At 46.4% G+C, this 15,809-nt stretch overlaps 1 protein-coding gene across 1 annotated transcript in view; it reads right to left on the bottom strand.

The window, feature by feature from the left end:
- Positions 1-15,809, bottom strand: part of ANKRD50 (ankyrin repeat domain containing 50) — a 73,445-nt gene that overhangs the window by 38,085 nt on the left and 19,551 nt on the right. The window contains exon 3 of the mRNA XM_074993336.1: positions 3,250-3,479. Coding sequence (XP_074849437.1) covers positions 3,250-3,479 — 230 coding nt within the window. The remainder of the gene's footprint in view (positions 1-3,249; positions 3,480-15,809) is intronic.

Here is a 15,809-nt window from a genome sequence, read left to right as displayed (position 1 = left end):
CTGCTGTATAGTTGGAGGCCCAGCCTCGGCCACACGCGCTGCTGCGCTGCCGCTTTCATCAGCTCACGGCTGGGGGCTCTGCGTTCTGCCCATCCTGCTTGCTGAGGCCGCCGGCAAGGATCGAGCTGGGGAGAGTTTCCTCCTCTTCTGCACAGAGGGGGTCAAAGAGGCTGCCTTCCTTTTATGTGACCCAGAGGGCCCTTCTGTGTGAGGCTTCTCCGGCGGCTAAGGCTGAAGGGCCTTAACAAGATCATTTTGAGCCTCATTTCTCTGTCCTTCCTGGCCCTGGCTGTAAGCTTAGTGCAGTGGGAACACTTCTGGGTAACATGAGACTCCCCCAGGCAACGAATGCATTCACTATGCCCATCAGAGGCTGGCATAGCCTCGCAGCATGACTCACACTTCTTAAACTCCAAGGAAGCCATCACCGTGAGTCTTTACTGTTAATAGGGTACTTAGCCACTAATCAGTGCTTTCTAACCCAAAATAACATTCACGGCCTTCAGGGCAGCAGACAGCTTAACAGCCTATTGTCTGCCCCTCTCTCCTTTGGTCCTCTTCTCCCTGCTATTTAATATGCTCCTCTTTTTTTTTTTTTTTTTTTTTTCGTATAATAGTGACAAACAACGAACTAACACATAAAAACAACTATCTTATCTGTCTCAGGCTTTAGCCGGAGCGGATTCCATCTGCAGCCGATGGCGGTTGAGAAGGAACTGGCGGGGACAGGATGGTGCGCATGACCGAGGGCGCGCAAGGGAGCGGCGCGCATTGGCGCATGCACGATCCAATAGAAACTGCTAGAAGAATTCTGATCCGCGGTGCCGGGCGAGCCCGAAACCCATTGTGGAGCACCCACGGGGACCACTCGAAGAAGAACCTGTTAGTCTGATATTGATCCAGGGTGGGATAATGGAATGGCTCATATGGAACTCAATTAATAGAGAATTAAAGGAGGTTAATTAATTAATCCCAATCAGCAAGACTGGGCTTTCAAAGGTCACAGCCTCCTGGCCCCCACCAAGACTCTCAGAAAAGCTCAAAGTGACAAAGCCTCCCAGTATGTGAGGCACCAGTAACCAGACACATACCTGCTGCTTGCTCACAGCCCAGCTGTACAGTTCATATAGACAGAAGTAAACACTTAAGTCAAATAACCCATACATGGAATAAATGCACCACGCTCTATCCCTGGAGATAGCAAGACTTAGAGTCTATGGGCTGTTTAATACCCATTGTCTGGACCAGCATCCACACTATTTTCACTTTCAAAATATGAATAGCATGTCCACTAGACCGCTTAGGGACAGTTACCCTTTCCCATGGGGAAAACCTACTCTGTGCAGCAGGACCTAAAAACCACATCCATGACCTACACTGTACCATGTGTACTTTATACACGTTTCCCACATCCTGCCCACCTTCCTATGCAGCTCAACATTTAACTCCAAGCAAGCTTTCATACATCACAAACCGGTTGCGGGGGGGGGTGGGGGGGGGGGGAGAGAGAGGAGAAGAGAAGGTGGTTGTGTGTGGAGGGGGTTGTTGCCTAAGGAGAGCTGTAAGTTAAACTGTCTTTTCTCTTTGTAGGTTATCCATACTGAAACCGCATGTGTTTCATCTTAGTTTTCTAAATGACAGATATATGCCACTTCAGAGAGCTTCACTCATTCTTCTGCCCATGTCAGACACTACATTAACACTGAGTGTTGCAACATGTACAATAATCCTCTAAATAGTGACAAACTATTTATCAAGACTTACTGCCTTCTCTGGTGGAGAAACAATCTTCTCTAAATATTCTCAAATTCATTTTAAGTTTTGTCCAATTATGTTAGGCTTCATTCTCTCTGGCTTTATATTATAACCAGAGATGCCAGAGAAGGGAAGATTTTAATGGTTCATACAGAGTTGCAACATTTCAAGCCAACTCCCTTATTATGTTATTCATAAAACCACTCTCTGAGGAAATGAGAAGCTAATTCATTCAGATGAAATTTATATGAAAAGCTTATAACGTTAGTTCTACTTATTTTTCTTGTCAGGAACTCCATCTGGAAATATGCTTTGAAGATAACAGAACAGCAATTTTTCAGGCTAATGTTCAATATGTGGTGATTCAACAAAATGGAAATACAAATATCTTGTAAGGTATTTTTTCTTCTTATTTTTTGACAATGGCTAAATATCTAAGCAGCCAAGGTTCGAAAAACTATTTCCGTGAGTACACCCAAAGAATCTTTAAAGAAACACCCCAAAGCTCCTCTAAATCTTTCATGTCCCCCATCTGATAAATGCATTACTTGATTTCAAAATGGAATCATCACACTGCCTTTCAGGCACTATGAAAACTAGTAAGTCTATCAGAGATCTGGGAATATAGTCCATAATCAACATTTTTATTCCAGTTGTTGCCTTAAAACACACAGAAGTTTTATGCAGGCCTGGAATCCACTTTTGGTGCTTCCCTTTATTAAACTCCAAGAAAATCCCAGGAACATTACCATCAGACTGATGAAACAATCTCACGATACAGCAAGGACTGGATAAACAAGTTGTAGGAGATTCTTTATGGCATAACTTTTGCCAAAAAGTATACTCCCAAGACTTACTTCGGCAGTCAGTTACACCCATGTACTTGGCTTGCAAACTTTAAGTCCTGCTTTTTCAAACAAAATGGCATCACAAAGAACAATTTAAAAAAAATCTTTTAAGACTCCTGCAGTGTATGTGTAGGGGAAGGAAGGTGGTGGAGGGGGAAGAGAGGAATACATTAGATGTGACACACACACTTTCAAAATCACAACAGCTTTTTAAGACCTGAAAAAGATGAGTGAAAGTTCCAAGCCATAACAACTTTATCTTGCAAATCCAGTTTACCAAGGAAGCACAGAGCAGCCCGTTCTGCAGCAGCTGGCCCTGGGAAATGGGCAACCAGGCAGTTCCCCTTATTCCCCTACTAGTGTTATCCAACTGTCAGTTCTGTTTATGTCAGACAATTGGGGTTTTACTATATTTGTTTGCAATCAAATTAGTTTGCAAATAAAATACTATATATAATCTGCTGATCAGCACTACTGAAAACCCAAAAGCAGGAAAATGATTTCCAAGGTTTTTAATCCTTTGGCAATAAATTTAGAGCAATCAAAATTTATACCTAGCACTTTCAACCACCAGTAAGTTTCCCGTAAAATCATGCAAGTTTGTTACAGTGCATTGGTAGCCAATAATTCACATGCTTGTACTCACCTGTAAACATTTTGGTTACAGTTTTACTCTGCTTGCGAGCAGAGCAGAGGAGGAGCAACCACGGAGGGAAGAACTCATAGTGATCGGCTACAAGCTCTGCAATAGTTCCAGATATACTTGATGAAGTCTGTTCACCTTCTGCAACATTACAACCTTCATCAATTGAATCGACAAGAAGAAAGAGGCTCTGCTGTGGGGGCTTCATTCCCAAAAGTGGAAGCAGAATGCACCTGTAAGAATTATTAAAAAAATTAATATTCTAGAAATATTGGACAACTCACAAGTTACTGTGGTAGTCAGTCATTCATGTCAACCCTGACGAACCTTTTATAGTACAGTATCATTTTAAAAAGCATCTGAAGAAAGGATTTTCTTCAGTTATTTTTAGTGGAGAATATACTGAGATAGATTAAGGATTGTATTAAATAATGGTATTCTGAAAAGGGCAAGCTGGTAAATTAGTGATGTTCATTTTGACTAAACAGTGTTATTTTTCCTGGCATAAGTCTACTACAATTTTACAAAAAAAACATACCTGCTTTGTAAGCTATTTTTTTCTAAACTAAAAGGTTTCTCAATTCAAAGTTTTAAAAGCTCACCAATACTTCGTGTCAACTAATACTAGTTATCACAGACTATTAGCGACTGATGAAGAGTTCCAAATAAGAAAAATAGCATCCCTTAGTCTTCAAAGTTGTCAGTGTTATATACTTAAGCAGTTTAGTTTTATAAAAAGAATGATGGTTCTATATTTGTATTTCATGCTGCTGAGCCTGAAAATAATTTAACCCAGCTGGGCTATAGTAAATTCAGTGGTACATTTTCCTTGTATTTTTCATCCCTAGTCAAGTAACAGAGATCAAGGTTGAGCAACTGAATTTTCAACAATCATTCTTGAGTGTGCAAGGGTCCAAACTAGAGGATCCAATTTAGCATTCAGGCTTAAATATATTGTAAACATTAAATACTCTAAATATATCTAAGGCAGCCAGATTTAATGTATCTAGCACTAATCTAATATTGAGCAGCATCATTTAAAAAAATGAATACTCCACTTTAAAACATAGCCTAAGCTGGCATTTAAGTGTAAAATACAACCCTGATTCTCTGAACCCAACATTCTGTTTTATCCAACACTAGCCAGGCTCGGCAGCCTTTCCACAGCAGCCAGCCCCAGGAAGCCAGGCAGTCCCCCTCCACTCCCCAATTAGACAACATTTTGATTTATCCAATGACCAGTTGGTCCTGTTTATGTCAGATAACTGAGGTTTTACTATGTTTGTCTGCAATCAAATGTATGCAACCTATACGTCATAATTTCCAGAATTTAAGTATTTATTCAGCACTTCCATTCTACATCACAAAGACACAGGATAAAAATTTCCACAGTATCTGAATGACATAGGGCCTTAAGATTAACTGATTATCAATGGATCATATACACTTAAGTGCCTAACTTGCTTTTGAAAATTTTACTCACAGGCCTTTGGACAATTCGGTTTAAAGTGAAAAAATTCTAAATATGATGCTCAGATATCACAGTGATGGGAAAGGACTGTGTATGTACTGAGGTTGTATACATGTTAAAATGCTTACAGAGGTTTGCTCTTTTGGCACATCCCCATGGTAAGTAAATAATATGACTATTGTAAGTCCAGTTTTAAAAAGGTAAAACATTTAATTTGACCACATGGCAATGAATCATTAAATTTTAGTTAATATGTTTAGAAGATTAATTTATTTTATTAAGTGAATTTAAGTAATGGGGAAATACTGCTCTCTTCTCAGATGTGAAGGTTCTCCCCTGGCAGTAATAGTGTGGTTTCTCTCCTCCCTTTCTTAGGTTCCTAAGGAACAACTCTAATCCCTTCTATTCTCCTAAAACTTAGATGCCCTTTCAGACGCATTTCACAATTTTAATGGAAGTAACTTTGAATATACTGGAAGCATTAAACCTCTACAATTCACAGAAAAGGAAGTGAAATAGAAGATCAAAATTACTGCTTTTGGAGATGCTAAGCCCACAGAGAAGAAATCATTTACTCTATTCTTATGCTTCTGTCTCAGAATGCTTTTTTTTCCTTTGTCTGTGTCTTTTTCCATCAAAACTAAGCTTTATTTTCATGTGGTTCTTGGTGTGAAGTTACTTTTACATCTCAAGAACTTGTGCCGTATTTGAAATTAACTGATAATGACGGCTCCAGTTTTTAAGTGATTAAACCCTCACTCTAATTCCTAGCAATACAGAAAAGCAGAAACAGTATGAAGTATATCTGGGTTTCTGGTGGTTTCCATTTTAATATTCACTTACTGTGAACACAGCTAAACAGAATGATCAAGTTTCCTGGGGTGGGGGGGAGGGGAAGGGACAGGTCATCACTTATTTTGGTTGATAAGCAGTATTTTGGAATTTTAACCTAATTTAAATTCCATCCACAAAAAAGTGAATAATTACATTATGAGTTGCACCTAGGCCTCCAACGTTAAAGGATCACAGCAGGAGAAAAATAAAGTAGTAAAGGAGCCATTTATTACTCTTTTCAAGTGAGTCTACCAACCAATTGTTAACCTCCTGTTCTATCAGTATGATGACCTCAGGCCCATGCAACAGATTCTTCAATCAGACAGCTTTCCATGGAATGAAATAATGCCTGAGAAAATATGCTTTTTAAACAATTTATTCTGGTTTTCAAAAGCAATCAGTTTTTATTCTTCATCCCTTCCTGCTTTAGACAAATGTAGACAGTAGGAATATGTCTGGAAGAAAGAATGTCTAACTGTATAAAGATGACCTAAGAAGAGCTTTGGCCGTGGAAAAACATGATCCTTAGACATTATACAATATAACGCCAATATTTAAAAAAGGCTCTAGAGGAGACCCTGGCAATTATAGACCGATAAGTTTAACATCAGTACCAGGCAAATTAGTAGAAACACTAGTAAAGAATAAAATTGCAAGGCACGTAGAAGAGCACGAATTGTTGGGCAAAAGTCAGCATGGTTTCTGCAGAGGGAAGTCATGTCTAACTAATCTATTAGAATTCTTTGAAGGGGTTAATAAACATGCGGACAAGGGGCACCCAGTGGACATAATATACCTAGATTTCCAGAAAGCCTTTGACACGGTCCCACACCAAAGGCTTTTATGTAAATTAGGTGGTCATGGGATAGGAGGAAAGATCCTTTCATGGATCGGGAATTGGTTAAAAGACAGAAAAAGGGTGGGAATAAATGGTAAATTTTCACAATGGAGGTGGGTAACTAGTGGTGTTCCCCAGGGGTCAGTCCTGGGACCGATCCTGTTCAACTTGTTCATCAATGATCTAGAAAATGAGGTAAGCAGTGAGGTGGCAAAGTTTGCAGATGACACCAAGTTGTTCAAGACAGTCAAAACCAAAACAGATTGTGAAGAACTACAAAAAGATCTCAGCAAACTGAGTGATTGGGCAGCAAAATGGCAAATGAAATTTAATGTGGGTAAGTGTAAGGTAATGCATGTTGGAAAAAATAACCCAAATTACACGTACTACATGATGGGGTCAAATTTAGCTACGACAGATCAGGAAAGGGATCTTGGAGTTATAGTGGATAGTTCTCTGAAGACATCCACGCAGTGTGCAGCGGCAGTTAGTAAGGCAAATAGGATGTTAGGAATTATTAAAAAAAGGGATCGATAATAAGACAAAAGATATCATACTTCCCCTATATAAAACTATGGTACGCCCACATCTTGAGTACTGCGTGCAGATGTGGTCTCCTCACCTCAAAAAAGATATATTGGCATTAGAAAAGGTTCAGAAAAGGGCGACTAAGATGATTAGGGGCTTGGAACGGGTCCCATATGGGGAGAGGCTAGAGAGACTGGGACTTTTCAGTTTGGAAAAGAGGCGATTTAGGGGTGATACGATAGAGGTATATAAAATCATGAATGGTGTGGAGAAAGTGAATATAGAAAAATTATTTACCTTTTCCCATAATACAAGAACTAGGGGACACCAAATGAAATTGATGGGTAGTAGGTTCAAAACTAATAAAAGGAAATTTTTCTTCACACAGCGCACAGTCAACCTGTGGAACTCCTTGCCCGAGGAGGCTGTGAAGGCCAGGACTCTATTAGGGTTTAAAAAAAGAGCTTGATAAATGTTTGCAGGTTAGGTCCATAAATGGCTATTAGCCAGGGATAAAGTATGGTGCCCTAGCCTTCAGAACACGGGCAGGAGATGGATGGCAGGAGATAAATCACTTGATCATTGTCTTCTGTTCTCCTTCTCTGGGGCACCTGGCATTGGCCACCGTTGGCAGATGGGATGCTGGGCTGGATGGCCCTTTTGGTCTGACCCAGTATGGCCATTCTTATGTTCTTATATACATATATATGTAGACTTTCAAAACAGAGGACCAGTAAAATGGTGGTTGAATTTTCAGAACATGCAACACTCTGAATTTAGGAACTATTCATTTTAATTCTATATAATTTGTGTGCTGGAAAATTCATTAATTTAATGCAGAACTAAAACACAGCTTCTCAAAAGCTAGGGTGCAAATGCAAACAATTATTCATACATAAAGAGAGGACTCCAAAACAGTATTTTATGTACACGCTATTGAAGCCATATAGGTCAGTTTGTTTACTGTGTGTCAGCTGTGAGATCACATGTTAATTTTCTGTAGTAATTCCTTATTGCAGCAAGATAAAGTCACAGTAATATATTCTTGGAACTTTTCCATTCAAAATACCTACAAAGAACATCAACAGTAATGCTTAACTATTTTTCCTTATAATAAAGAGTAAATTTTCTGCATAGAAATCTTGATTGAAAAAATACAATTGTATTAAGTTGCTCAGTTAAAAAAATACATCAAAACGAAGATCTTATAAAAATCTAATCACAAAAGAATTAAATTACCCTCATTACAGCAACAGAATCACAATTCTGTAAACCTCCAGCTGTATAGCCACTCTCATCAATGAGGACCTCCAAGAAAACCAAACCCTTGATTGGACCATTGATCCTTCAAGGCTGCTGCCCAGTTGCCTAAAATAATGTAAAAAATAGTTTTCTACATATTATGTGTAGGACAGTATCTCCAATACTAAGTACTTCTTAAGGCACTTAGAATACCAATACTGAGGTCTTCAAAAGACCTGTGATAGAGGTGTTCATTTTAAGAGGTGCCTCAATTGAAAAGATCCCTACGATGTCATGGAGCACAGATTTTACTTCTCAGGAACCCGAAAGAGAAGTTACTCACCGTAGTAACGGTGGTTCTTCGAGATGTGTCCCCGTGGGTGCTCCACCATAGGTGACGGCTTGGCCGGCGCCGCAGATCGGATCTTCCAAGCAGTTTCTGCCGGACCGCGCATGCGCCGGCACGCGCCGCTCCCTGGCGCGCTCCTGGCCATGTGCGCGATCCGGTCCCCGCCAGTTCCTCGACCAACCGCCTCGGTTGCCCCTGCAAAACACTAACAGAGATCCGAAGCGGGGAGGATGGGCGGGAAGTGGAGCACCCACGGGGACACATCTCGAAGAACCACCGTTACTACGGTGAGTAACTTCTCTTTCTTCTTCGAGTGTCCCCGTGGGTGCTCCACCATAGGTGACTACCCAGCAGTAACCCAGATAGGTGGTGGGTAATCGGATTATGTGCAGCTGGTCCCCAAGAGGACCGCTGCAGAGAGACGGGTATCCTCTTGGAATACCCTGTGAAGGGCGTAATGTTTGGCGAACGTGTCGTAGGATGACCAGGTCGCCGCTCTGCAAATGTCTTTCAATGCAACGCCCTTGAAAAAGGCTGTTGATGCTGCCACCGCCCTGGTGGAATGAGCCCTGGGAGTGGCCGACAAAGGAGTCTTTCTGAGCTCGTAGCACATTTTTATGCAGGATACAATGTGCTTTGAGATTCTCTGTGATGAGAGACCTTCTCCTTTAGATTTGGGAGCGAGGGAGACCAGGAGTCTATCCGTTTTTCGGAAGGACTTGGTCCTGTCTACGTAGAAGGCTAGCGCCCTCCTCACATCCAGGAGGTGTAGGCGCGCCTCTTCGCTGGAGTTATGAGGCTAGAACGAGGGTAGAACAATAGGGTAGAACAATAGGTTCATTGATGTGAACCTCGGAAGAAACTTTGGGAACAAAGGCTGGATGCAGCCGTATGGTTACCGCCTCCTTGGAAAAGACAGTACAGGGTGGCGTTGCCATGACTGCCGCAAGCTCGCTCACCCGACGGGCTGACGTAATTGCAAGAAGAAAGGTCGTCTTTACTGTAAGGAGGCGAAGGGGAACCGTGGCCAAGGGCTCGAACGGTGGTCCCATGAGTGTGGTAAGCACCAGGTCCAAGCTCCACGAAGGTGGAATCGGTTTCCGAGGGGGGTAGAGGTTTACCAACCCTTTGAGGAACCTGGTAACCATAGGGTGGGCGAACACCGTGTGCCCTCCCTCCTCATGTCTGAACGCCGAGATGGCGGCCAGGTGGACCTTTAACGAGGATAGCGAGAGTCCTGCTCTCTTGAGGTCCAGTAAATACTCTAGAATTGTAGGTATAGGCACCGAAAGGGGGGCCAGCTGCTTGGTAGAACACCAAGCCATGAAGCAAGTCCATTTTTGTTTGTAGGTTTTCCTAGTGGAAGTCCTCCTGCTACTTTCTAGGACTTGCTGTACTTCCACTGTGCATGTGCTCTCTAGGGAGCTGAGCCATGGATTAGCCACGCTTGCAGTCGCAGGCTTTGGGGGTGCGGATGCACTATGGACCCCTGGGCTTGCGTGAGCAGGTCCGGCGCCACCGGAAGAGGCATCGGTGGGCGGTCCGACAGGCACAGGAGTAGGGGGAACCATGGTTGGCGATCCCATGTTGGGACTATCAGGATCATCCGAGCCTTGTCTCTCCTGGCTTTTTGCAGAACCTTGTGGATCAGCACTGCGGGGGGAAACGCGTAAAGCAGGGGGCCTCCCCACGGGATCGCGAACGCGTCCCCCAGGGACCCCCGGCCCAGCCCTGCTCTGGAGGAGAATCGTGGGCACTGTTTGTTGTGCTGAGTGGCAAACAGATCTATTTGGGGAAACCCCCATGCGTGGAAAATGGGCCGTAGTAGATCGGGACGGATCTGCCACTCGTGGGTGAGCGCAAAACGTCTGCTCAACTGGTCTGCCTTCACGTTGTGCGTGCCCGGCAAGTAGGAGGCTCTCAGGATTATATCGTGGGCGATGCACCAGTTCCATAGGCGGATTGCTTCCGCGCATAAGGTACGGGATCGAGCTCCTCCTTGCCTGTTTATGTAAAACATGGTGGAGGTATTGTCTGTACTGATCCCGACGACTTTGCCTTGTATACGGTCTCGAAAGTGTTTGCAGGCGTTGAACGCTGCTCTGAGCTCTAAAACATTGATATGCAGAGACTGTTCCGTGGGTGACCACAGTCCTTGAGCCACCTCTTCGCCCATGTGCGCTCCCCACCCTATGAGGGAGGCATCCGTAGTGAGGAAAACCGATATTTGCGGCTGATGGAAGGGTACCCCTGTTAGCAAGTTCCCGGGGTTTACCCACCATTGCAGGGATTCGCGCACCCCTGGTGGGGGCGACACCACCCTGTGAACGGTGTGTACTGCCGGCTTGTATATACTTGCCAGCCAATGTTGCATGCCGCGCATGTGCAACCTGGCGTTCTGTACCACAAACGTAGCCGCTGCCATGTGGCCCAGCAGCTGCAAGCACGTCAAGACCGGCACCGTAGGGCTGAAGGTGATGACCTGCACGAGGGAACCGATGGCTCGAAAGCGAGCCTCTGGAAGGTATACTCTCGCCGAGACTGAGTTTATGCGAGCCCCTATGAACTCTATGTCCTGTGAGGGGTCTATCTTTGATTTTGCCATATTGATAACCAGGCCAAGTGCGGAGAACGTGTTTGCTGTGACGCGTATCATGCGGAGAACCTCCCTTTTCGAGGTCCCTTTGAGCAGGCAGTCGTCCAGATACGGGAAAATAAACACCCCCTGTCTGTGCAGGTAGGCTGACACCACTGCCAAGGTCTTGGTGAAGACTCTGGGGGCCGAGGAAAGGCCAAACGGTAGGACCTTGTATTGGAAGTGTTCGTTGCCCACCATGAACCGGAGAAAACGTCGGTGAGCCGGATGAATGGTTATGTGGAAGTACGCGTCTTGTAGATCGAGGGCTGCGAACCAGTCTCCATCGTCCAGTGCTGTAAGGATGGAGGCAATAGTGATCATCCGAAAACGTTGCTTGCGCAGATACCTGTTGAGGCCACGAAGGTCTAAGATGGGCCTCCAGCCTCCTGTCTTTTTCTCCGTCAGGAAATACCGAGAGTAGAACCCTTTCCCTTGCAGTTGCTCCGGCACCTTTTCCACCGCCCCTATGAACTCTAGGTGGGCCACCTCCTGCCTGAGCCTGGCTACATGGGAGGCCTCCTGGGGGTGGGGCTTGGGCGGGGGTCGCGGCGGCGGGAGCGACTGGAAGGGGATGGCGTACCCCGTGGCTATGATCTCCAGCACCCATTTGTCTGTGGTGATCCTTTGCCACTGGTCGTAGAATGGTCGGAGGCGATGGTGAAAAAGTCGTTTCGGATGATGTTGTGCAATGGTGGTGATGGCGCAGCCCTGGATTTGTATGTCAAACTTGTGGCCTTTGGCCCCGCCCCGAGGACGGACGGCCCTGTTGTGAGCGTCGCCTGGGGGTTCTGTACTGCTGGTGCTGCTGATGCCGCCCTTGCTCGTAACCCCTGTGATACTGGGGGCGCTGTTGCTGGTATTGGTACCGCCTTTGCTGTGGGTAGTACCTTTTCTTTGAGTATGGAGGGGTGTAAATCCCCAGGGTCCTGAGTGTGGCTCTTGAGTCTTTACTGGAATGAAGGACCGAGTCAGTTGATTCAGCAAACAGCTTCTGCAAGTCGAAGGGAAGGTCGATTATCTTCGCCTGCAGATCTCTCGGTATGCCCGAGGTCTGGAGCCAGGACTCCCGTCGCATCACCACTGCAGTTGCTGTGGAACGTGCTGCCGTGTCCGCAACGTCCAAAGCAATCTGAACTTCCATCCTCGCAGCCGCGTAGCCCTCTTGCACTATGGCCTTGAGGACCGGCTTTTTGTCCTCTGGAAGCGAGTCCATGAGGGAAGTTAATCTGGCATAGTTGTCGAAATTATGGTTCGCCAAGTGCGCTGCATAATTTGCCATTCGCAAGGTTAAAGTGGAGGAGGAGTAGACCTTTCTGCCGAACAGCTCTAGCTTCTTGGCATCTTTGTCCATTCCCCCTGTTTTAAATTGAGATGTTTTTAATCTTTGCTGTGAGGACTCCACCACCAAGGAGTTTGGCTGGGGGTGGCTAAACAAGAACTCCATGCCCTTCGCCGGCACGAAGTATTTCTTATCCGCTCTCTTTTGGACAGGCGGAATAGTTGCCGGGGTCTGCCATATGGTAGTGGCGGACTCCAAGATCGCTTCATCAAGCGGGATTGCTACTCTGGAGGAGGCCGGGGAGCTCAAATTTTTAAGGAGCTTATGATGTTTCTCTTGCACTTGTGCTGTCTGGATGCCTTGCGTGAAAGCTACCCTCTTAAACAGCTCCTGAAACTGTTTGAGATCGTCCTTGGGATGGACGTCCCCTAAGGCCGTGGCCTCATCCGGGGAGGAAAACGAGGAACCGCTGGGGTACATTTCTTTGGACCCTTCCGGTTCTTGATGGTGATGGTGCGCCCTCTCGCTGGAGGTTTGCGAGGGAAAATCTCGTGGGTCCACGGCCAGTCCCCCCTGGGATGCTTGAGTCTCCGTCCCCGATCGCGATTGCCCTCGGGGGTACGAGGTAATATGTGGGGATCTCTCCCTGGTAGATTGCCGATGGTGTCCATGCCCCGCGTGGTAGGGACGACCATGGCAGTATAGGCACTGTTCCTGGGAAGGTGACCGTGACCTTGACCATTCCCTTTGCACGTACCCTGTGTGTCTGGGAGAGGGGGATCGTCGAGACACTGGAGAGAGCGATTTTGCATAATAGTCCAGCGATTCAAATCCCAGGAAGGGCGAGGGTGGTGCCAGCCATGGGGAGGCTGATTGCAGGAAAGGAAAAGGGGGCTCCGGGTAGGCTAGGGGGGGCCCCTGCCTTCTGGTTGGAGTCTGCAACATGAGCGGAGGGCTGTGAGAGAAGAGCTCCACAGCCCTATCTGGAGAGGGGCTGCAATGCCTCCTCTTGTGTGCAGCCTTCCCCCTCCCTTGAGGAGGTAACTCCGCCCCCTGATGGGCGGGGGATCCCGGCCCCGTCGGCACCGTGCTAGGCACGCTCGAGGGCGGTGCCACACGTGCGGAGTCCTTCTGCGCCTGCAGGCTACGTGCCTGCGCGCTCTGCACCGCCGGTTCCCCGGGGATCGGTGCCGCTGCCTGCGGTGCCGCTGGTACCGGCGCTTGCTTAGCCGCCGCCCTGCCTGCGGTGCAGGGCGGCTGGCTGATCATCGGAGGCTGAGCCGCTTCCACGTGGCTCTCCGTGCCGCCGCCGATCAGCTGTTGCTGCGGCTGGGGGCTGCTCGCTCCTCCCGTCCCGCTCACTGTTGCTGCCGGCAGGGATCGGGTTGGAGAAACTTTCCTCCGTTTTTGCGCTGATGGAGTGAGGGAGGCAGCTTTCCTTCTAAGGGTCCCGGAGGGTCCCTCCTGCTGCGGCCACTCCGGCACGTCTGGCTGGAGGGCCTTGTCAAGAAGCAGCAGTTTAATTCTCATCTCCCTGTCTCTCCGTGCTCTGGTCGTTAACTTTGCACAGAAGGCGCATTTTTGTGCCACATGGGACTCCCCCAGGCACCTTATGCATAGACTGTGCCCATCGGACACTGGCATCGCCTCTCGGCAGGACTCACATTTTTTAAAGCCTGAGGAGGACATTGTTGGTGAGTCTTTGAGTTTGTTTGTGGGTACTTAGCACTTCTTTGTGCTGTTTCCCCGGCCGATGGCCTGCCTCCGCAGGAGGGCTGATGGCCCTAGCTCCCGGCCTCCGGCGCTGGTTACTGGGACTGGCTTGAGCTGTCCCTCCGTAGCTTGTTTGTTGTTTGGTTTTTTTTTTTGTTTTTTTTTTTTTTTTACAAAATAACAACCGGTTACTTATGGTATCCTAAGAACTGAAAAACTTTAAAGAGAAAACAAATAAAGTCGTTGAATACGCTATGTGGCTTTAGCCTAGTCGGATTCCGTCTACAGCCGACGGCGGTTGAGAGGAACTGGCGGGGACCGGATCGCGCACATGGCCAGGAGCGCGCCAGGGAGCGGCGCGTGCCGGCGCATGCGCGGTCCGGCAGAAACTGCTTGGAAGATCCGATCTGCGGCGCCGGCCAAGCCGTCACCTATGGTGGAGCACCCACGGGGACACTCGAAGAAGAAGCTCTATTAATAGTCACCTTTCCTAAACTTTCCCCAAAACAACTAAGCACACAGCAGCTAAAGTTACAGGTAAACCCTTTTCTGTTGTCAATGCAATTCAACTCTCTCAACATACATGTAGTATTGTTCTAAAACAATGTAAGGTTTGTAATTTACTTGGTGAACTGTACGCCAGTGAGGAGTATGGTGGGGGGCAAATCCGTCAAACTGTGTGTGTGTTTAGGCTAAGGTTGAAATTGTGGTTTAAATATGCAAGATTTCACTCAACCATTACTTTGTTTTTCGCACTGGTAAAAGTCCACTGCTACATCTATTACAGTCAGAAAACTTCAACTAAGGTTATATTTACACTATGAGATAATATGGATGTTAAGGCATTTAGCCTAATTTTACCGAGTGCCTGTCTTCACGGTAGATTCCATTAGCTCAATTTATGGTGCACTAAAATCAGCATGTGACCTAATGATTGTAGCATCCAGTTCTAATTTAAAATTCCAAATGAAGGATAGTGAGAAGTGCAATATCTTTAAATTGAATTCATTAGCCTCCAGGGATGTCCCGTATGTGGCCCACAGTTCTCTGCTCTGCCTGCTTCCATCTCCACTGCTCAGGTTCAGAGAAATTAGGCAACAGGAATACCATTTGAATTTGGCACCTGAAAGCCCATAGCTGCTGGGTCATGCTTGTATGAGGCTGAAAAATCTCTCTTTGCTATTAGTGTGGCTGTAGGGCCTGTGGTTCTGTGTCTACCTCTGCTAGGTGTCTTTTTCCTGTGCTGTCTGGTGCCAGCCATTGCCCTCCCGCATCATGAGGCAGCTAGGCGGGAGTTGTGTTTGTATGATAGGATGAGAAGCTTCTTTTAAGCTGTTTACATTTCTCACACCCCCTTCAAGACCTCCCTGAGAGATGCTACACAGTCTGGAACTTTTCCGAGTGCAACAGCATCAGGTGGCTTGATCCCAAACCAATAAAAGGACATACTGGACAAGGTACCAGGCAGCTTGCACATGGTGAGGGTACTGGAGGTGAACGTGGGAAGTCTCCCTCAGCGGGTAGACTACTGGGGGACTGGCAGCTATTCAGGGGCCTTGCAGTTGCCCAGGAGAAGTCACCCTCAGTGGCCAGGATTTTCAAGGCTGGCAGCTGACATAGTCGGGGATCTTGAGCAGTCTGAGGGATGTCTCCCAAAACAGATAATTTTCA

The sequence above is a fragment of the Carettochelys insculpta genome, chromosome 4 (genome assembly GCF_033958435.1).
Source record: "Carettochelys insculpta isolate YL-2023 chromosome 4, ASM3395843v1, whole genome shotgun sequence".
Lineage (NCBI taxonomy): Eukaryota > Metazoa > Chordata > Testudines > Carettochelyidae > Carettochelys > Carettochelys insculpta.
The sequence above is the reverse complement of the archived record's forward strand: the minus strand, read 5'-3'. Positions and strand labels throughout refer to the sequence as shown.